This window comes from Uranotaenia lowii, chromosome 2, assembly GCF_029784155.1.
Source record: "Uranotaenia lowii strain MFRU-FL chromosome 2, ASM2978415v1, whole genome shotgun sequence".
NCBI lineage: Eukaryota > Metazoa > Arthropoda > Insecta > Diptera > Culicidae > Uranotaenia > Uranotaenia lowii.
This window is the reverse complement of record NC_073692.1, coordinates 107440176-107462851: the sequence shown is the minus strand read 5'-3', so window position 1 is coordinate 107462851 and position 22676 is coordinate 107440176. Positions and strand designations below refer to the sequence as shown.

General features: G+C 34.8%; 1 protein-coding gene across 4 annotated transcripts in view; it reads right to left on the bottom strand.

Annotated features, from left to right (window-relative positions):
* LOC129745652 (ras guanine nucleotide exchange factor V-like) overlaps positions 1-22676 on the bottom strand; it is a 163776-nt gene that overhangs the window by 8103 nt on the left and 132997 nt on the right. For 2 of the 4 annotated variants that reach the window (XM_055738874.1, XM_055738876.1), the window contains exons 3-4: positions 13868-14535; positions 7391-8332 (exon numbers count right to left, since the gene is read on the bottom strand). In XM_055738874.1, coding sequence (XP_055594849.1) covers positions 7472-8332; positions 13868-14535 — 1529 coding nt within the window. In that variant the 3' untranslated portion in view covers positions 7391-7471. Of the gene's footprint in view, positions 1-7390; positions 8333-13867; positions 14536-14615; positions 15014-22676 lie in introns of those variants that run through there. The other 2 variants (XM_055738877.1, XM_055738875.1) reach the window with 2 other exon arrangements.

The window sequence follows — 22676 nt, the reverse complement described above, 5'->3', positions numbered from 1 at the left end:
CAGGCCCGTGCGAAGGACCCGTCCATGGGGGGGTATTGGAAATTCAAATTTAACTTAAAATAATAACAAAAATAATCAATAAAAAGGAAAGGGATTTCTAACACCGTTTCTCACTCATGATTATAACACAAACTAAAAAAAAATTTGACTGATAAAAAAAACCAAACTTTTCACAACATATCACACTGAAAGCTTAAAATTTTTGCAAAGTCAAGGATAATTTTTTTTCAAAACGATGTTCTGAATTATTGATTATTCTGAACAAGAAATTTGTTTCAAAAGAATTTCTAAGCAAGTATGAAATTAACATTTACAAAACACAGAGTTTCAAACAAATTTGAATTCTAAAATAAATGTCCAATCAGGTGCAAAACTAATAATGATTAGTCGATGCGAAAAACATGATTTTATATAAAAGAAAAATAATGAAAAGTTTTTAAATTTTCAATAGCAGATTCTAAAGTTTAAAATTACAAGCTTTGAGTATTTTGTCACTTTCGATTGAAATATTGAGTCATAGAAAAAACAGTAGTTTAAAACTATGTTTTTCTTATTTAAAATTAAGATTTGAGGGGTTATGTGTCAAGAACACAAAAATTCAAAATTAAAAACAAAGGCAGTTTTGTTGAAAATATTTCTAAAATTTGAATAGTTTGACTATAAAATTCGACGAGTTTATTGGAAAATTGAAAAAAACTGCACTTTAATTTTGGTAAATTTATTTGAAAATTAAAACAAAATAAAAACATGAACAATATAAGTTTTTTAAAACGTTTAAGAAGGTTTTTTTAATAAACTCGTTTCATCATAACATTTACAGAATTTAATTGATAACTTAAGGCAACAGCATGTTTGTGCTTATTTTTTTAATGATTGATTTGGCAGATTTAAGCGTCCTGAACTAGAATCTTTAGTCAAATTTGGTCGCACACATTTAGTTTTGGAGATAAGGAAATTTAAAATGTTTCAGTTTTAAGTGAAATCAATCATTGATAACTGATTACTAAAATACCTTCATTTTTGAAAAATATTATTATGATTCTGTTTATCAAACTCCATCCAATTAAGGAATAATGTCATGATGAAAATGATGCATGATCTAAAAAGTAAAATTTAACAGTTTAAAAAAAGGATAGATATCATTACAAGTATTTTTTGACATAACTGCAGAAAGTGTAATAAAATTTGATTTAAGTTAACATATTTGTTAAAACCTGAGAAAAGATTACATTTTTGCATAAAATATATACATATAATTCAGTTTGGTTTAAAATTTCTTAAAAACTTGATAAATGGTGACAAGTAAAAAAGCATAGAACTTCTATAACTTTTTTCGCATAACTCAAAATTACTTGAGACTTGAGTCTTGAGGAAAGTTGATAATTTATTTAAAACTTTTATTTTTAAATAATGTGTTTCTTATTTATAAAAAAAGTGCAGAAATTTCTCTAATGCTTTTTATTTTATTTCAAAAGTCATTTCAATAACAAAATCTGATAGAAATATTGCACATTTAGATTCAAGGTATCCCAATTAGTCGCAATTACCTTTCAAATGCATCTCAATGTCACCTCAAAATAATTTAAAGATTGATTTAATTGCAAATTGAAATTTAGAATCAATCTTGGTTTCAATTCCTGAACGTCGAAAAGGCTCGTAGATTGAAATGTATCAAGCCAAAGGTGTTTTAAGACCGAATTCCGCCGGAGGCGAGAAAAATTTCTGACTCGCTTATTAACTCTTATTTCCAAATACATTTTAAGATCAAATAATTTTTCGCTACTACGGTGAAAATTTTACTTGGAAAAAATCTTCATGGGGGGGGTTGAACCCCTAAAACGGTTTGACGGTGGACGGTTTTTCGTATAGTTCAACTTTGAAAAAACATTTAAAAAATCAACAGTGGATCAATTTAGATAAAATTGCGTTCAATGTGATGCAGAATATGTTGTTTACAAATGCTGAAATATTCAACAAATTTGTGTTTTCTTGACTGAATACGTTACTTTATTGCTTGAACCGTCCAAAATTTTTAAAAAAAGTACATACTATTAGTAAAGCATCTTTCAATGATTATTGTGTGTAATTTATGTTGCAATACACGAGATCCGGTGTCTCGAAGGTATATAATTATTCCAGAACAAAAGTACTTTTTCCAACATTTCATGATCTGAACGCTGAATAAAGCTAAATTGTGTTGGATGAAGGAGACAAAATTGAAAAAAATGTGTAAACATCAAACATGTATAAAGCCGTTCACACTTACCCCAGGTAGGGTTTAGGTACAAATTTTTAGATTTTTGTAAATAAACTATTTTTTCTTCATTTTTAACCGTCATTTCTTTTCCTAACTGGTTGATCCGAATGTAAGGATTGTTTCAACGTAGAGTTTTTCGTCAAGAACCACTAGTTTACAAGAAATTTGCAATTGAAAAAGATGCACTTCAACTCGACATCGTAGTTGAAAATTTAAAAAAATCCCAAAAAGTCGCTATAAATATCCGTTACTGTCAGAATCGTTTCCTTTCCACAGTTATTGGAGAGGTTACAAGTAAATTTAACTGCATTCTACATTAAAAGTTTGAAAAAGTTATTCACAGTAATGTTTAAAAAGCCATCGTCCCCACTTTCCCCGGTGTACCTTAATTGGTTTTCTATGTTCGCCGAAATCATGATGAAACTATTATCGCCAAACCCCCAAACCGGAGTTCTCGTCAAAATCAGCGACGGCGATATCACTGACTACATTGCATGTTGACCAGACATCTGTCAAACATCTTTCTTGTGTCGGAACCAAACAGAAGAAAAGGCTGCCGATTGCCGAGGTGTTAGGTGAATTTTCTATCGTCACTGGTTGGCAAGGTTGCCAATCACCAGCGCGAAAACTTCGGATTTCAACTGTATTGACAATATTTTTCACAGAAATGACACATAACATAAGGGTCATGAATGTAGGTCTGAATTTCTGTTTTTGCTGAATCTTCAAAACTACTGAACCGATGTTCATAAATAAAACCATCTTGGAATCGTCTACATGTTCACTTTCTTTTCATAAAGAAAAAAATGTAATTTTTGGTGGCGTCTGTCGAGCCTAAAGACATAATGGTCGAAAAAAAAAAGATATTTTCATACAAAGATCGTGACCAGCTCAATTTAAATAGAAAAATTTCAGAACGTTGCTGCTTTAAAAAAAAAATTGATTTCCATTATCATTTGCCAGAAATGGAAATATATGAAAAACTTAATAAATAATAAATTTTTTTTTCTTGAAAACCTTAGTTTTTTTTTCATTGAATTATAAGGTGTCTTATTATGTCTAAGCACGAATTTGATACAACCCTGCTCATTCCGGATGACGTTTGAACAGCTGATAACTGCTAGATGATGTTGTTTACAGTTTAACTTAAAACTCTCTGTATCGTTAGCTCTTGTTCTCTTAATTGTCATGAATATGAAAAGCATTTTCTCAGAAAAGCGCAAAAATATCATGCACAAATGGTGCGCCTGCCCCAAATATCACTGAGTCATGAGTCCGATGGACAAAACTTTGGACCGGAAAGTCATGCGTGCTTACGCCTGTAGGAAGACTGCCTCAGTTCGGGATGTGACCAGTGGATTCCTCTCTCAGCAGAGTCCATCGTTCCAAGGTAAGATTGGACTTTAACACATATAAAAAGCAGAAGAAGCCAAAGCGGAGTCAAAAATAAGCTACTTCCGTGAAACCAAGAGCTTGCAAATTATATGATCAACTGTTGTGTGGAAATTCGGCATGCGTTATCATCGACGACGAAATCTTTTGCAAATTTGATTACAAAACGCTTCCGAGTGACCAGTAAAACACTGTTCGGAATGGCCAAAGTGTTAGCGAGACGAAGACATTAATTTTAAAGAAAAATTCAATGAAAATGCAAAGGTTTGTCAAGCAATATGTATGTGTGGCATGCAATTCGAGTCGTTCGTGAACACTGACACAATGAATACAGCTGTTCACGTCCGAGATTGCCTGAACCGTCGTCAGCTGCCCATGATCTGCAAGCATGATCACCCATACTGTTTTGATCTGATTTGGCATCAGTTCACTACACAAATGACCCAATGGTTTGCTACCAATTCAACAAAGTCCGCAGACGGTACCGAAAAAGATGAATTCGTCAAAGTGGCCTCTAGTAATGCCGATTGTAGCTTTTAAGGCCTCTACCAAATCGTATTTGGGAAAACAAGTAAAACCTTCAGATTCTATCTTTTACTTTGCAAAAGACTAAGACTGGAATCTAATTTTTTTTGATGCACTGTTAAAACAATAAAGAACATAAAAGTGAAATAAAAATATAATTTGCTTCTACATTGTGTACATACTGTTTATTTTGTATCGTTGTTAGACATAATGGGACACTCTATATCAGTTGATATTTTCAAAACTAGGCTGATATATCATCTATTTTATAAAAAACATTAAAACCAATGAAGACTAACATAATTTTAATTTTTTGAGATGTTAAGAATCGCGAAAAACGTACATTGAGAGATTTCAAAAAGCCACTAGGTCTTATTTCAACATAAAGTAGACCAAATGTGCAAATTTCGTATTCTTGAGTTAATCGGAGAGTCGTTGTTGATTTCTTATAAAATTATTTTAGAGTAAAATTTTAAGTTTTACAGTAGTTCTGCTCAGTCTGGCAAAAAGCGTAAAGTAAAGCAAAAATTATTTTATCTTCTTCACATTTGGATCTCAATATGTTGGAACTATATGATTCAATATGATTTAATAATTAAATTGATAACCCTATTATCCTCATCACAATTAGTTTATCACTTTCAATTGCAAATAAATGTACTTTAGCAGAACAGCAGTTTTTTAACCCTCATCCGCATTAGAGTGTCATTTTGACACTATTACAACTTTGTAGGCTTATAACTTTTTTCAGAAGCTTCAAAAAACAAAACAAAATCGGGGACCCCAAACGATTTCAAATGTTCTTGAATATTGTATCTTTACTTTTTTTATGGACGAACCCTGAAAGCCTGGACAAAAAAACTCCCTTTTCCGACTTGGAGTGTCAATTTGACTCTCCAAAAGTAAAACCTATCTTAGTCGTTTGAATTATTTAATTTCATATAAAACTTATATCAATACAAACCTTGTAGTGTCAGAAAAATATGTTGAGAACATTATATATAGCTAAAGCTACCTTTTTTCCTTTTCTTTTTCGCATCATTGTTTCGTCTCTCGGCTTGGCTCTCTGCCCAAATCACCACCCACCGCACCTACCCGGAGAGCAAACCAACACGTTCTGCTGGACGCGCTGCTTGTGTTTCTAGAAATTCAGGAATGATTTTAAGTTTATAATTTTCATATTTTTGTGAAATCTCACAGCGTAAATTGTTGCACCTCACTAGGATGTTGATAAAATTTGCTTTTCAATGAATATACTTTTGATTGGTTCAAACAAAGTAAAAGCACTAAAAATCCTGGTACAACCTGACGGTGGACCACAAAAACAGATGAAATTTCAATTTGTAAAAAAATCGCGCAAAGTAGTAAACTTTGAAAACTTCCAGTAAATTCAATTTTTGCTGCATCATAAATCAACAACAAAATGTTAGTATTAGAATGAATTTTTACTGGCAGTCGAATAAAAAGTAGGTTTTTCAGACCACTTTTTTTAACTTTTTGTGATCATTTCATTAAAAAAAAAATTAAAAAAATATTTCTTGGCTCCATGATGTAGACATCAACTTCAGCTTTCATATGCATAAGGCAAATATTTTTTGGACGTGTAAAATATGAGCTACAGCAGTTTTCCTGGGGGAAGTTTTTTCGGATTTTTTCCTTTATACTGAATTACGAGAAAACTAGTAGCTTTAACTATATATAATGTTCTGAACATATTTTACTGACGTTAAAAGGTTTCTAGTCATATAAATTGTAATTGGTTAGATATAAAAAGAGTTATAACGATTTTAGCTTGGAGTGTCAAATCGACAATTCTAGTGCTGATAAGGGTAACGAAATCTAGTGCGGATGAGGGTTAAATTGGAATTCCATGATTGTCATGAAATTAACTGGGGACTTTAACACAAAACATTTACATTGTTTTAAAACGAGCTTGTAATCTATCTGTTTTAATATAAATCAAAAGTTTTTTGCTACGATTTCCGAACAATAAGTTATATTTGTTGCAAAACAGTAAATTTTTAAGGAAAATTCTCATTTAACGCCGATTTCTGAAAACCAAAAAAATTAAAACCAAAATGTTCAAGAAGCAGACTAATAGCAGACATTCGAAAAATTTCAAAAAAGTTATTTTTTGGAAAAAAAAAATTGTTTGCTATCCAAATGCAGATTTTAATAGTTCTATCTTCAAACAAAATATAAAAAATCAGGTTAAAAAATTCAAACAAACATTTCAAATAGAATCGTGAAGTAAGCAATCATCATTGGATTAAATGATGGTCCAAATATCCCAAGCGAGTTCTAACATTAGAAGCTCTGGTCTGAGGACAAAACTCTCAACACCACATTTAACATATTTTTTGCAAATATTACATATAATTTCACTTTAAAAAAAATAATTTTAAGAAAATGATTTCCCTTTTAAAAAGAGACAGCTCTCAGAAAAAGTGGAAACATGTTTTAAGTGTGATATTCCCTTGAATTGAATGAGTTAAAAGTTCTTAAAGGCAAAAACTGTTAAAAAGCACTTCTCGAAAATCTTCATGTTCTCAACTACAGGATTATTTTCAAGATTCAAATTTCATGATTTTGTCTCCAAAATATATTAAAATGAATTCAATACATTGATGGACATCCACACCCGAATAAAACAACCAACCCACAGACAGGCTTCGATCGAGATTCGATCTCCTAACAGTTGGCATATTTAGAAGATTTGAACGCCATCCTCTACACCACGGGCTGCGGAAATATAGCATGGCGATTCCTAGAAATGCCTTTAATGTTAAAAAAAATACAACTTTACCTCAATATGCAAACAGTAAACTCATTCAGTCAAGTTTATAACAGCTAAGAATAGAAACGATGTCACAAGCAATTAAAATTGACCTTATCTGATAGTAGGCTTTCTTCTAATCCCGAGATTATGAAACAAGCTGGAACTAATGATATTTATGATACCAAAGATAAGGATCACTTGATGGAGGACCAAACACAACTTGTTCAGATCGAGTTCGGTAACCTTTTAGATAAGAGGTAACTAAACCTAATTTTAAAAAAATAATAACGTACACAACAACATAGCCCGAAAAAACTTCAAAGATGTATTAAAAAGAGAACTTCAGTATTCTTTCAATTTCTAAAAATGAAATGTGATGAAATAGAACCAACAAAATTATAAAGCAATCATATAAAAAATTTATTATAACAAAATTGAAAAAAGAAATAGCTAGACTAACATATGCATGTAACAGAATCAAAGAAACAATTGAATATCCTAGGTAATGTGTTCCTAAATCAGACGGCAGCGCACTTCCAGCCGGCAAACGCTGACCCGGTAAAGCCACCGCCACGGCTTCGCGGTATCGTATCGAACCGGTAAATACTCACTTGCTGCATTTTGTCGAAATCGAGACAGGGCCTGTGGGGTCTCTGGAGCCGGCTCTGCTGATGGCGTCCAGTTTGCCTTCGCCGGGGTGAAACCGCACAGTGGAAAACTTTGGCCGGGGGACTAACCGAGCGGCTGATCTCCATCCCAGCTCCACCCCCACCGGAAGCACCGATGGCAGCCGACGACGTGTTCTGGACCAGTGTCCCCAGGGGCATCGGCATCGGTGACGTCGACGTTGATGGGTTTGACGTTGTGCAACTGCCACCATTTCCGGTGGGAGTCATATTGGTTGTATTTGAAGTTGTACTTAACAGTGCTAGATTGTTGTTGTTGTTGTTACTATTCTGCGATGACTGATGAAGATGTTGATGATGTTGTTGATGTTGATGATGGCTGTTGACCAACACGGCCAAAGGACTATCACAGCTGCTGGGCAGTCCGGCTCCGAAGAGGCCACTACTACCGGCACCGTTTCCGGTTCCCCCGAGGGACGACAGGGACGATGCGGTTGACGAGATCGACGAGGACGATGATATTCTGATGTGTTCCAGGCCCCGCCCACTTTCGGTCAGGATCAGCGGAGTCGTCGAGCGTTGCAGGATACAACTGAGGACGCCGGCTCCTCCCCGGTTGTGCGGTTTCAGTGCCTCCAGGGGCGGTGAGGTGCGGAAGTTCACCGGCGGTGCCGACATCAGCGGTTGCTGGTGGTGCAGATGATGATGATGATGATGATAGTGGTTATGCTGCTGCTCGAGAAGCTGCCGGACCTGAAGGGAGATCAGAGAAAAAGTAAATTTTAGTTTCATAGTCATTAAAAAATAATTTGAAGATATTGTAACTGAAGAAGGTGCCTGCAGATCAGTTTCTTGCTAAAACATTTGGAATTCGATCGAATTCCAGATACTTTTTGATAGAGTGTATTCAACACAATTAAAGCTTTTGAAATCTACTTTTCAAAAACAAAGGTCAGCCAAAATTAACGACAAAATGGAAAAAAAGAATAAAATTAAAAAAAAAAAAAATGACAAAAATTTGAAACACGATAAAAATGACATAAAAGTAATCGAATTCGTTAATGACAAAAATGACAAAATGACAAAAATGACAAAAATGACAAAAATGACAAAAATGACAAAAATGACAAAAATGACAAAAATGACAAAAATGACAAAAATGACAAAAATGACAAAAATGACAAAAATGACAAAAATGACAAAAATGACAAAAATGACAAAATTGACAAAAATGATAAAAATGATTAAAATGACAAAAATGACAAGTGACGAAAATGACAAAAATTTCAAAAAATGCCAAACGTGAAAAAAATAATAAAAGTGTTCGACAATTGATTGGAATATGTCGGCATTCCGAATTATTTATAGTGTTTTGATATTTGTTTTTGTGATAATTTTTCATGGTGTTTGTTGTGTTTGTTATTTTTGTCATTTCATTTGTTTGATTTCATTCTTTTTCCATATATTTTAGAAAGTCTTGCTTTAAAGAGTGCGAATAAAAAAAATAATAAAGAGAAAATTGTTTACTGACATTGGGTTAATCTTATCAATAGCTTCTATGTGATTTAACATTATTAGTTTTAGAATAACCACAGTTAAAAAAAATGAAAACTTGAATAAAAATCAAGTTAATGATACCAAATCAACATTTAAATGTCTTCTAGTTGAATTAAAGAGCTGTCTCTTGATAATTTTTTTGTACTGAATGATCGTCAAAATTCATGTTTATAAAAAAAATCATCAATTCAACAATTAACCTAAATGTTTTAATACAACAAAAATCAAAAAAGGACAAATGACTGGAAATGTTTAAATCCTATGAACAAAACATAAATAGAATAGAATCAACAGTTTAACAATCATTAAATTATGAACACGAAATCAACAATTGGTCATTTTAACAATTGAAAATTTAAGAAATGACTCATGCTATCAAATCATTCAACAATTCAGTTATTCAGTTAGTTTTGGTCGAAACGAACGACAGAATTTTTGCAGATTTTTTAAATGAGATTTGAGTACCCGGGTTTGGATTTGAAACTTGGTATGGAAAAACGAGAAATATGTTTGGATAACGGCTGGTTTTTTTCTGGAGTATATTGTTCCCAATTTTTGTTTAATTTTGTCAAAACCATTGCATCTGGTGATTTTAAATTTCTTGTAAGTCTAACTTTTTTTTTGCAAATGATAGAGAATCTTTTTATATCATTTCATCAGAAAATTTTATAAAATAGGGTTACCATACACTGCAAGGTCAAAAAGAGTACATTGATAATAAAAATTTCAAAATTGTAAAGACAAACGCCATTTTATCGAAAAAATGATGTTTTGGTGGTTTAAATTCCGTCAATTTGTTGCAAGCTATGTGCCTTACATGACAAATGCTCAGAATTTTGAGTTGGATTATTCTAAATGTTCGATTTTATGCTGGGAAAGCACATCAAAGTTGCTTAAACAGCATTTAAAAAAAATAAAAATTTTATATATAGCGGCGTATTATATCATTCTTTAAAAACATTAGTGCTGATTCGTGCGATTTTGATTTGTGCACAATGCTTTCAAGCAAGTTATTGTTATGTTTATTATCTATCGTCCGGGAATTCATTGCATACTCAAAAGCGCTAATTTTGAACGAAAAATCCCGATTGAAATCGTGAATGTACTCGTGATTCCTTCCATTGCATTGGTATCCATCCTTTGGAACATTAAAAAAAGGAGCAAAACTTAAGTGTTGTGCAAGGAATGCTTAAAAAGTTTGATCACTTTTATTTATAAGAATACAATTTTCGTGTATCGGAAGACATAAGTTATTTTTTATATGAGAAAATTTTATTTAATTCCTTTCACCAAAAAAAGAGAACATTTCGTCAAATTTCTCAAAAAGAAGAATACGCTTATTTCTCGATCGAAAAAGAGTGCATGAGCTCTTAAAAAAGTACGTATGGTCAATAACTTTCTTGTTAAAATAATATTTCTGAAAATCGGATGGAAAATATAGCAGTGTTGCTAGTTTCTTTTAATGAAAAAATGAACGCTCTGTTTGGGTCGTTATAACTTTTTTCTTGCTACTCCTACTGCTTTGCCGTCTTGGGCAAAGTTGTAGCCAAAAAGTTTTCCAGTAAGCTTCATATATTTTAATTGCATTTGCATTGCGTTGCACCAAAAAAAAGTTGGACTAAAATATTTAAGAGAAACAAAAAAAAATCTCCGAACAAATTCTTCCGTTTTTCCATACAAAATTTCAAATCCAACCCGGGTGCTCGAATCTTATCTACAAAAATTCTGTAATTCGTTTTGACCAAAAAGAAAACTTTTTAGAAAACAGGGTTTTTGTAATTCGAGAAAAGTTTCAATTCGACACACCCTAGTACACATTTTTTTTTTAAATTCTTTATTTTTATTCACCCGAAACAAGATTTAAAATTTAAATAAAAAAAATCATTCGCATTGCAATTCCATTATTAAATATATCCTAGCGTATGCTGAATTTACTCAAAGAAATCAACATTTGAAAAATTTGGCTCTTACAATTTTTTTTAACAGAAAAACTTCTGCCATCTTCATTTTTGACTTTCGGTGTAGTTAGACAGGCAAAACTTAATTATTTGTATTTTTAAACTTGATTACCGATCCATAATTAATTTTCTTATCGTTAATATTTCGTCTGATTTCAAAATAAAGGCTCACGAGTATATCATACATAAATAGGGAATGCATCATGGGGATTTGAATGGCAATGGATGTATGGGAAAAATTGCATGATCGAATTTTGGAAACCGACCTTATACATTTAGTAGATTGACCCAAAAAAATCTTACCTATGCAAAATTTCAGCTTATTCAGACTTGACTTGAATAAGGGATGCCTCAAAGCGCTCGAAGTTTCGGTTTTATACCCTCAAAGCCACCAAAGGAAATCGGAAAAATAGAAATTTTAATTTTTATGCCAAAAAAAATTGGAAAATCAAAATATTGATTTTGATGCCAAATAACTTGAAATACATGAAATGTCGAGATCTGGCGTTATCTCGAAAATAATATTGTTAACAACAATCGACTTCCTGGGACGGCTGGTTTCTCAAAAAATGGCTAAATTCCAGAAACTTGGTGAATTTTACATTTTTCTTGTCAAAAATGTATTTGAAGAAAAAAAGAGTGCTGCATACATTCAGCGGTAAAAACTACTACATAAAATTCTACTAGCTGTAATCATTAAATTTAATGTTTGGATGGATAAAATTTTAAAATAAACAAACGCGTGATGCCAAACAAGCATACGCAGCATATGGAAACGAGATTTAAAGGATGAATCTTTGATTTGCATATTGTTGCGTTTTAGCCCAGACTCATAACTGAATAGTAAAAATATTGATTTAAAAAATTTGCAATATGAAGTTTGTAGGTGATATCATTAAGCTAATCCGTCATACTGGTGAAAGTTTTAAGGCATTGAAAAATGTTAAAGTTTTTACATCTATTATTCGATTTTTTTTTAATTTTCCATGAGAATCAAAAACTTTAAAAAACTGTTCCACGATGTGATATGTCATCATCATTTTGTTATCATTAGATGATAACTTTATTTTATTGTATTAAAATAAAAATTAAATAAGTGTGGTTGTATACAAATGCTGCATCTAACCCTGCTGTTGCATGCCTCGTAAGATGGAACTCATAATCCCTAAGAAAATTAAGAACTATGCATTAAACCTAAAAAATATCTTTTATTCTAACAAGAAACACTCCAATCATTCTTTTTCCATTGTGTTAACAGATTATCACCGCTGGTTTATGATTTAATTGAATGATGAATGGCATTTCGGTGAACTATACATTCTAATACGAAGAATATCAAATGAAAGTAATGAAAATTATAGACGGATAGATTAGATTCGGAAGCATGAAAGGTGTTGAAAATGAGCCAAGAGCGTGATTTGAGAAAACTTCTTGCCGCGAAGACCTTTTGTCCCGCACCGTATCATTGAATTCCAATTAGAATGTATAGTTCACCGAAATGCCATTAATTATTCAATTAAATCTTTTTCCATTAGACACAAACCGAAAGATTTGGTTGGGGTATATTTTTGAGAAAAGTTTTACGAAAAAAATGTTAATTTAGAATGACTACAGATTTTAAGTTCTAACTAGTAATAGGCTTACCATACGTACTCTTTTAAAAGTACATGTACTCTTTTTCGATCGAGAAATCGGCGTACTCTTCTTTTGGTGAAATTTTACGAAGTGTACTCTTTTGTCATGAGAGCCATTTAATCAGAAAAAATGAACTTCTTTGTTCAGTATATGAAGTGAATTTACCACATATTATATAAGAAATACGAAAGAAATACAAATTTCAAAAACTTTCAGCACCTTTCCAAAATATTCCATATTCATGACGGCATCTTTGAATCGTATTTAACAGTGAGCGCAATAAGCGCCTTTGAGTATGCAATAAACCCCCGAACAGTTATCAAAAAGCACAAAAGCAATAATACTCAAACGCTTCGTAGCGCATAAATCTAATGCCTAAACTCTCTTTTTGAAATCAAGTATTTTGTCGCGTTTGATGTGGTTTGTCAGCATAACATCAAAAAACACTTTTCCTTCGAATAATGCCATTAGGAATATTGAGTCCCTGACTTTTCTCTTTGATGAAAATAGCTTTAAAAAAATCAAACATAATGTATAAAATGTAGTTATGGTTTGGATTTTTGATAAATCCGGGCGTTTTTCTCGATATCTGGGAAATCGGCCGGACCGAGTTTTGTTTTTGTTTGAAAAAGCAGGCAATCCGGAATGCTTGCTCCCAACAAATTGGCAGCATTTGAAAGACTTTAAATAACTCAGTTTTTTTTTATAAAGTTTTCCTTACTCATTTGGGATTTTTTATTGTACTCTTTTTAGCACTGAAGGATATGGTAACCCTATACTAGTACCTACCTAGTTTTTTTTAAAGTTCGAAATAACTCAAACATAAAATAAACAGCTGTTTTACTCAGAATTTTACACTTTGAATTTGAATTGAACTAAGAGTGATGTGTTATATAAAAAAATCCACAAAAGAATCATCAACAATCTCACTCATCAATAATTTTGAAAAAAAAACAAAACCATACAAATAATCTACCACATAGTCAATTTAAAACAAAAACGCCGTTCTCTGAGTGCAAAAATTAAGTGTGCCAAATTTCCGTCAAAATTAGGTGACTAACTCATCACTCAGTGCTCAACAAAAAGATTTACAAAAGCAAAGAGTAGGTAGAAATGTATAAAGAAGAAATGTGCTCACCTCATCATCAGAACTGTGCGCTAATGATCTTTTCCGTTTCTCTAGCAGATTGTTGGAACTACACCGCTGCTGCTGCTGCTTACTGGTGGCACCACTGCTAGCAGAAACACCGCCGACAGATGCATTCATCATTGATGGACCGTGTCCCCCTAGAAGGTTTCCAACTGGCCCCCCTCTACTGGGTGTAATGGCAACTGGCCTCAGAGGACCCCCTCCAATGGGCACCGGAGATTCCGACACTAAACACAGTTCCTCTTCCAGCTCGTCCTCCAATCCTTCCTCGCTATCACTTGTTACACTGGGAGCTCGAATCCCCACTAAACTACTGCACCGATTACCACCACCCCCACTACTGGTGGCTGCGATGGCGGATAGGACACTTTCACTACTCTCGGCCGATCGAAGGCCCCCCTCACTGGCTGTGGATCGAGCACTTGCACCCCCGCCATCATTTCCGGAACTGGCTCCTCCACCGGCATCATTTCCGGCTGCCGAAGAACTGCCACCCTCGAGAATCCCACCCCCACCATTGATGACTTCCAGCTCCTCCTCGGAACTGTTCTGATCGTACATCAGCAGATGTGAGGCTGGCCCTGCCAGGAAAGCCGGAGATTCTGACGAACAGGCCGTATCAGTTGGGGACACCGTGTCCTGTCGGGAGCTCAAACCTGCAAGTGAAAGAAAGGAGAGAAAAAAAATCCATTAGTACAGTTCGGTAAAATTCCATTCAGCTGATAACGAAACGTACGACTAAAAGCACCACTACATTGATCCATCGAACCTCTCGAAATGGACAGCCCCAGAAACGAAAGCGAAACGCTACTCTGAAGAAGGCAATCGCACATTCTGCCCGAAACGGGTGAATCAGCCTCTTATTTAGTGTCAGAAATAGCAGCGCGGCCACCAACAACAAACAAAGAACAGGTAGGAATGCCAGCCAAATGCACGTGTTTGCACAGCTGTTCCAATCCAAGAAAGCAGCCAACGACGACGACTTAGTCTGTCACTCACTCACTACTCGGCGTCTTCACAGAAGACACTCACCAGTAGTCGTCTAGTGTGTCCACTACTAAATAATCAACTAACTAGCTGTGGCTGCTAATAAGTTCGTGTTGTGTTTTGAGACCGACTGACGCCCTCGGGAACATCTGGGCCTGCTTTTATAGCTTCTCGGGCGGCCGGCTCAGCCAGCGAGCGTCGTTCGACTAAGTGCACTACATGCTTATAGAATAGTCACACATTTCGCCGGCCGGCTTATTCCGCCGCATGCTAGTACACACAAAGAAGGTTAGGGTTACTAAATTTCTTCTTTTGGAGTGATTTTTTCACTCTGAAAGTGTGAAAAAAATAATTTTCACACGGAACAAGCGTTATTGAAACCAAATTTGGCATGGGAAGATGTTAACTATAATCGGCTCTTGAGTGTCAATATGACACTATTGGAAGTTTTAAGCTTGTTACTTTTTTCAGGCGCATCAACACAAAACAATTTCATCGAGGCCCCTTATGAATTCATGAAATCTTTCATTTTGTATAATTTTTTTTTTAGAACGCTCCCTGAAAGTCCAGAACAAAAACTCCCTATCAGACCTTGAGCGTCAATTTGACACTTCTGTAGTAAAATTGTTCTAAATCGTTTCCACTGTATAATTTTTTTTTTAATACACAAATAGAAACATTTCAATGTCAGTAAAAATGTTCCGAATGATAAATACAGCTATATTCACTTGCTTCCTCGCAATTCCACTTCTAAAATAAAAAAAATCCCAGAAAACATCCCTTACTGAAACAATTATTTGTAGCACACGGTTTACTCAAATAAATAATGCTTTAGAGTTCATAAAAGCTGGAGTTAAAAGCTATACGATGGAGTATCGAAAACTATTTTCATATTTTTTCAAATTTTTGGCGAGTAAAAATTTAGAAAAAGTAGTTTAACAGCGTTGTTTTCATTTCATCTCTTGTAAAAACTGTTTGAGAGATGGAAAAGTTGTTTCAAAAATACGACTACAAAATTCATATTATTTCCAACATTTTGAGACCATTAGATTTTGGATACGTAGAGAATTGAATTTACGAAAATTTTTCAAAGTTGGTTATTTCTGGAAATTGACACTCCAGGGAATATAACGGGTATCAAAATCTGAAACGGAAGACGATTATGGTACAAGAAATATTACTTTGATTATTTTAGACCAGTGATTTTCAATTTTTTTTTAACTCACCGCCCCCTTGTGATAAATTTGCGAGCTCAACGCCCCCCTGAAAGATTTTTTAAAATCTTAAAAGCAAAATTACGATTTGGATCGTTAAAACCATGAGCTGTTGGCATTATGTTCTTGTAAGATAATTTGTTTAGAATTAATTTGAATTAATAGTGCCTCCAGGAAACACAAAATAATTTCAATTTCCCGGACAAATACTTACCGCGTGTTCGTAAATTGATTCTCTTTTTTTTTGGGTGAAGCAGCAGTCGATAGACTTTTCATTGTAGATTTTGTAAGGAATCTAAATTTGATTTGTATAAAACAAAAGTGTTAGCGTTAGCATTGGTAAACAAAGGCATCGAGTTTGTGAAGTCGGTTCGCGTTTCGGTTTTTCGCGAATTGTAATCGAAAAGTTTACGTGCGTAATAAATCGAATAAACTTGTTCTATTTCGTCTTTGGCCGTTCCAAAAGTAAGTAGTTGTTACTGGTCTGATGGCTTACTATCCGAAACTTTACAACTTTTAGAGATATCAAATCACTTTCCAATGCATTTACGAACATTTGTTTTCAATTTTTGAACGCCAGCATCGATATAAAAAAAACTACTTAGAAAAAAAAAAAATAACACATATTTTAAGTGCAAATAATTTGAGAGCTATTTAGACAAATTTGGGAGCGCTTATTCCAAAATCAGCAGTTAGATAACTTTTGAAGGAGGGTAAATATTCGCCTAGGAAAATTCTACACTCTTTTTGCAAAACTATAGAGCATGACCAAAATTTATATATAAATTTTAAAATTCAATAATCATCTTTCCCCAAGAACGTGAGTAACTTTGACTTCAGAAGAAAGAAGCTATAAAAACTATCTTTGCTCTGCTGATTTATCTCAAAACTGCAAAATACAAGAACTTTCTCAAAATTTTGAAGGAGATTTAAACAAAATTGAATCTTTGATATTTTGAAAAGCATGAGTCAAAACGTTTTGTAATCTTCAACATTGTTGGTGAATGGGTTTTAATATTCACTTCGAAATACTCAAAGATTATCCTAAAATATGACAGTAAAAATTGTAATGACAACTTGTAATGTAATTTTTAAAAAAATTTTTGTATTTTTGGAAATTTTCGTAATTTTTGTAATTTTTGACATTTTTGTGATTTTTGTAATTTCTGTAAAATCTGTAATTTTTGTAATTTTTGTCATTTTTGTAATTTTTGTAATTTTTGTAATTTTTGTAATTTTTGTCATTTTTGTCATTTTTGTCATTTTTGTCATTTTTGTCATTTTTGTCATTTTTGTCATTTTTGTCATTTTTGTCATTTTTGTCATTTTTGTCATTTTTGTCATTTTTGTCATTTTTGTCATTTTTGTCATTTTTGTCATTTTTGTCATTTTTGTCATTTTTGTCATTTTTGTCATTTTTGTCATTTTTGTCATTTTTGTCATTTTTGTCATTTTTATCATTTTTATCATTTTTATCATTTTTGTCATTTTTGTCATTTTTGTCATTTTTGTCATTTTTGTCATTTTTGTCATTTTTGTCATTTTTGTCATTTTTGTCATTTTTGTCATTTTTGTCATTTTTGTCATTTTTGTCATTTTTGTCATTTTTGTCATTTTTGTCATTTTTGTCATTTTTGTCATTTTTGTCATTTTTGTTATTTTTGTTATTTTTGTCATTTTTGTCATTTTTGTCATTTTTGTCATTTTTGTCATTTTTGTCATTTTTGTCATTTTTGTCATTTTTGTCATTTTTGTCATTTTTGTCATTTTTGTCATTTTTGTCATTTTTGTCATTTTTGTCATTTTTGTCATTTTCGTCATTTTTGTCATATTCTCTGAAACTAAATGATCAAGTTGAAATTTGATTCCTTGATTGTTAATAAAACGATTCAAAATATTTTTTAAGTTTTCATGAAGGTTTACAAATTCATTAGTTATCAAAGATCGAATTTACTCAAAACGAACCAATGTTCAAATTTTTACACTCCACATCACCAAAACTACAGGTGATGGATAAAATCTGACAAATGATTCGAATTCAGGACGCTAAAATCTTTCAAAATTAGTTACTAGTAAAAAGGAATTTAAAATGTTGTTCCCTAATTGAATCAGTTTGTATTGAAAACCAAAACAAAATTCTTAAATTTTTATAATCCAAATTCTTCATTTGCCATTACTGGAAAACAATTTATTCTGTGAGGTCGGTCAAATAACGTAAAATGTAGTTAATTTTCTTGATATAAAAATTTTTGTAATTATATTTATGAAACCTAACATTTAAATTTAATCCTGTTCAAAGATAAATTGTATTCACGAGTCTTGAAGTTTTGAATAAATTCTTATAACTGCATTCCGACGATTTTAGTGATATCCAAATAATTTAAATGTTTTTCAATGACATATGGCACAATTGAATTTTAATCGATTGAATTTTTGAATCTATTGAAATAAAAATGAACGAAATACAACTCAAATACTAGCTTTCTGGGTATTTTTTTCTATTAGAAAAGAATAAATTATTAAATAATTTTTTGTTAATTATCAATTAAAAAACAATGAATAAATTATATGACGCTTTTTTACACACATCTTCCAAAAGTTGTTTTGTTCAACAATTTTTTTAGAAAACACATTTAAAAAAATTTAAAGCATTGCCGCATTGCTGCATTGCAATCTTTTAAAGTATATATAACCAAAAATGAACTTACAAAATTAGATCAGCTCATAGATCGTAAAAAATACGTGACAATAAAAAAGAACTGTTAATGTCCGAGAAACAGAGACAAGAACTTGCATTTCAGTTCTGAGAAAATATTGACGTTTTAGTCTTTGCCTTTCTGTAATTTGATGTAGTTCTATAAGAAAATTGTAGCTTACTCGTTGTAATTTCAAATATACCTTGTTTCGTAATTTGTGGTAATGAGAATTGTAATATGACCTCACAGCCCCTTTGAGTCCTTCCAATGCATCCCAAATTTCAAAGTTCGATAATCAGGACTTTGAGCGCATCATGGAACGCCATGTTCTAGGACAGATGAGCGAAAACGAAGAGCTATTTGCGGAATTTTGTGGCGACAATTACATGGTGATCTGATGATCTTTATCCTCCATCGACCAGCAGATAAGGTTGGGTCAATGTCAAAACGATAGAGTAGCACGTCTAAGGAATAATTGATTTGAGCTAAGACGCGAAAATATACGAAAAAAACCCCGACTCAGGTCCAACCTGTTAAACCAGGGCTTAAGGCTCACCTTTGGGATAATCGAGTAGAGCCACCGACCCAACACATCCTCGTTCCATTTACGCTGTCAGTTGACCAGAGAATTTCTCATAACCAAAAAATAAAACTCGTTGAAGACTACCTCTGATATGTGTCGCCCTCCGTCGCCTCCACCTGTGCCAGAGAGTCTACCTTCTCATTGCTCACTATCGAGCAATGCGAGGGAACCCAAACAAAGGTGATGGAAAGGCGACGTCTTGTTTAAGCACAAAAGGAGCCTCCTTATGTCCGCAACAAACAAAGCGCAGACATTGCATCTGACCATTACCTCGTCCTTAGTCAGATACTACTGATAGTTGTACGACAAGTCTGCAACGACGCAAGTAGAAAGTCGGATGTCGATATGACGTCCGCCGGTTGGAAAGTCCAGAGATGAAAATTGTATACGTTGAACAGCTTGAAACCCAAGGCTCGGAACTGCCGACAGATGGAACAGTGGAATAACAGTGGTGTAAAATCAAGAATGCCTTTATCACGACGAGCCATGGTACTCTTCGTAAAGTTTGTGGAAGAAGAAGTGAATGGATGTCGGATGAATGAGGATGGACGATGGTCGGAGAAAGGCGAAAGTAGGAATTGAGCAGGCATGTACCGGGTCAGCCAAAGCAGCCGCCCGCTTACGATATGCGAAGCTGGAAAAGGCAGTTATACGAGCTTGTAGACGGAACAAGATAGCCTGGACAATCTCCCTAGCCGAAGAGGGAGCAACAGCCGCTGCCATTGGAGATATCCGATTACTTTTTGACATTTCCCGTTGCCTAAGTGGACTTATGCTAGAATTTCGCTTAAAGCCCGAAAAGGTAAGCTGTTGATAGATCGAACAGATCAGCTCACACGATGGACTGAGCATTTCGATCAACTCTTCCGAGTCACAAATAGTCAATGGCCAACAGGATTCGCAGCTAAAAACGCCAACAGTAAGTCGCTGAAATAGAATCGGAAATCTAAAACATGAAATCCAACAAAGCGCCTGGGGTCAATTGCATCCCTGCTGAAATGCTGAGAGACGGCCCTGCTTTGTCAACACAAGTGTTGCTCCGTCTCTTCTCTGACATTTGGCATACTGCAACATGCTCGGCTGACTGGATGCAGGGTATCCTTGCGAAGGTCCCTAAGAAAGAAGACTTAACAGACTGTGGTAACCGCCATGGCATAACATTACTCTGTACATTCCTTAACACGTTCGTCGCCACGGCACCCATATTCGGGTGACGGGTGTATTTCCTGGGGAGCCCCGTCACATCAAAAAGCGTGTGACGCTCTCTTACTTGAGTTTACCGCTCCCTCACCATACGTTTCAAATATGGGAGTTCTCCCTCTTTGCTTTCTCTCTCTGTAATGGCGTGGCGACGAACGTGTTAAAGTACTCTGCAATGAGATCCTAAATAAGATCCAGGAGATGATTGACGCTACGCTCCGATGGCAAAAAAACAGAATTTCGATTGAACGATCATGTGTAGATTACATCACAACGCTACGAATAATACTGGAACAAGTTAACGATTTCCAGGATTCTCTTCTGCTGATGTTCGTTAATTTAGTAAAAAAAAAAGCATTCGTCCAACTAAGCATCTGGGCGGCTCAAAGTAGATCCACCACGTGGTGCAGAGTGGAAACGTGTCTGCAGACTTGTCACCTGCAAGCGTACGGCCAAGAGAACTACACGTCACACTTGCTGCAGTCGGCCCGCCGACAGCTACGTGCCGAGTGTGGCAAAAAAGTGGTGCGACTGGGTGCCTAAGTACCAGTGCTCATTTGCAAGAAGGAGGGGTCATCCCGCGTATCTGGTAGTCGCGATCCCGAGCGGGTCTGCTTTTTGGGGAGGTTCCTGGCCCCGATTCGCGGATATGATTGACTCACGAAGGGCAGAGGGCCTTGTGCCGTAAACATGTGGCGCCCAGTGGTTGGGCCTCAGACTGAGTCTCGAAGAGTCAAGACGGTGATGTGAGTATCTCAAGACTTGAGGAAAGGGAGTTATTCTCGTCTCGAATTGGGTCAAGAGACGGATCGAAAGAGGGCCCTTAAGACACTCTTAAGAATAGAGTCAAGAGGGCGGAGCGTAAGAGGGTCTCGAGTCACGAAGAGAGGCTTCGAATGTAGGCTTCAAGTCACGAGTCACGGTGAACGGACAGCTGTCCCGTGAGTCGCGAACCGTGACAGAGGAGGGAGAACTTTGCTGGAGTAGTACGAATAAATGAGTATTGCCGTGGAGCGCTTTCCGCGAGTATGGTTTCCCATCACGGGTACAACCTTCGTTGCAGGTCCGGATGGGAATTATGGCCAGAGGCTCCAGGTGGACTTTATGGTGTAGGTGTACATTGTATCATGAGTCACCAATTGCACCCATAGACTCAGAGTAACATACTGAGGAGACGCGGTGGCTCGCTGTGCCTTAGAATGCAAACCGTAAAAAGTATTTGCCACCTGAGTGATGAGCTAAATAATAAAAAAAGGTCCTGTTCGACGATGTTTTGTCTGATTCAATGCCGGTTACTGTTAGAGCGAGACAAAAAAGTAACTTATCACCGCCACTGTTTCTCATGATTATAATGTATGAGATCTTGCCGTGGAGTCCTTCGACAATGTAGCAACTGAACGACTTTGACCTGGCTGATGATATTATTTTATTCTCCCAAAGACAACAAGACATGCAGAGCAAACTCGACGACCTGGCCGAAAGCTTCAAGGCAGCAGATCTCAAAGTCAATGTCGAGAAGAACACGTCGATGCAAATCAACACAGAAAATTCTTTCAATTCAATTCAATAGTAATTACACGTTTCGGTCACCCTATCACTAACAATATGTGTTCCTGTGTAGGTTTGGTTTCAGTAACCTACATCTTGCAATTTGACCAGTTATTTTTTTCCCAACCCATCAAAGCATGTGGTCTTTATGAACAGTCTTCTGAGCTAGGACAAAAATCAATCAAATAATCATTTTACGCTGAATTTCTAACTTTAACGACACCGTGTAACAGGGCAAGGGGCATTTATATTCAACTTTGTAATATTTTCACCATTTTGAAATCGCAGTCCCTGCTTCCGGATCATTGCACAAACTTCATACAGCGCACACTGTCAATGTGTTTGCGGTCGTGATGAAAATCACCCCGAACGTGATGAATAATTTTACAAAACTGCCTCCTCACCAAGTGTCATATGTACCAACATATGCACGTTAGCCCAACACACAAACCCCGAGCCGACAACACTACTTAGTACTTGAATACTTGAATGCACACACAATTTGCTGATGCGGTGAACGCTAATTCTCCAAGTTCAAGGTTAGGTTCGGGACACTACATTGTAACGTC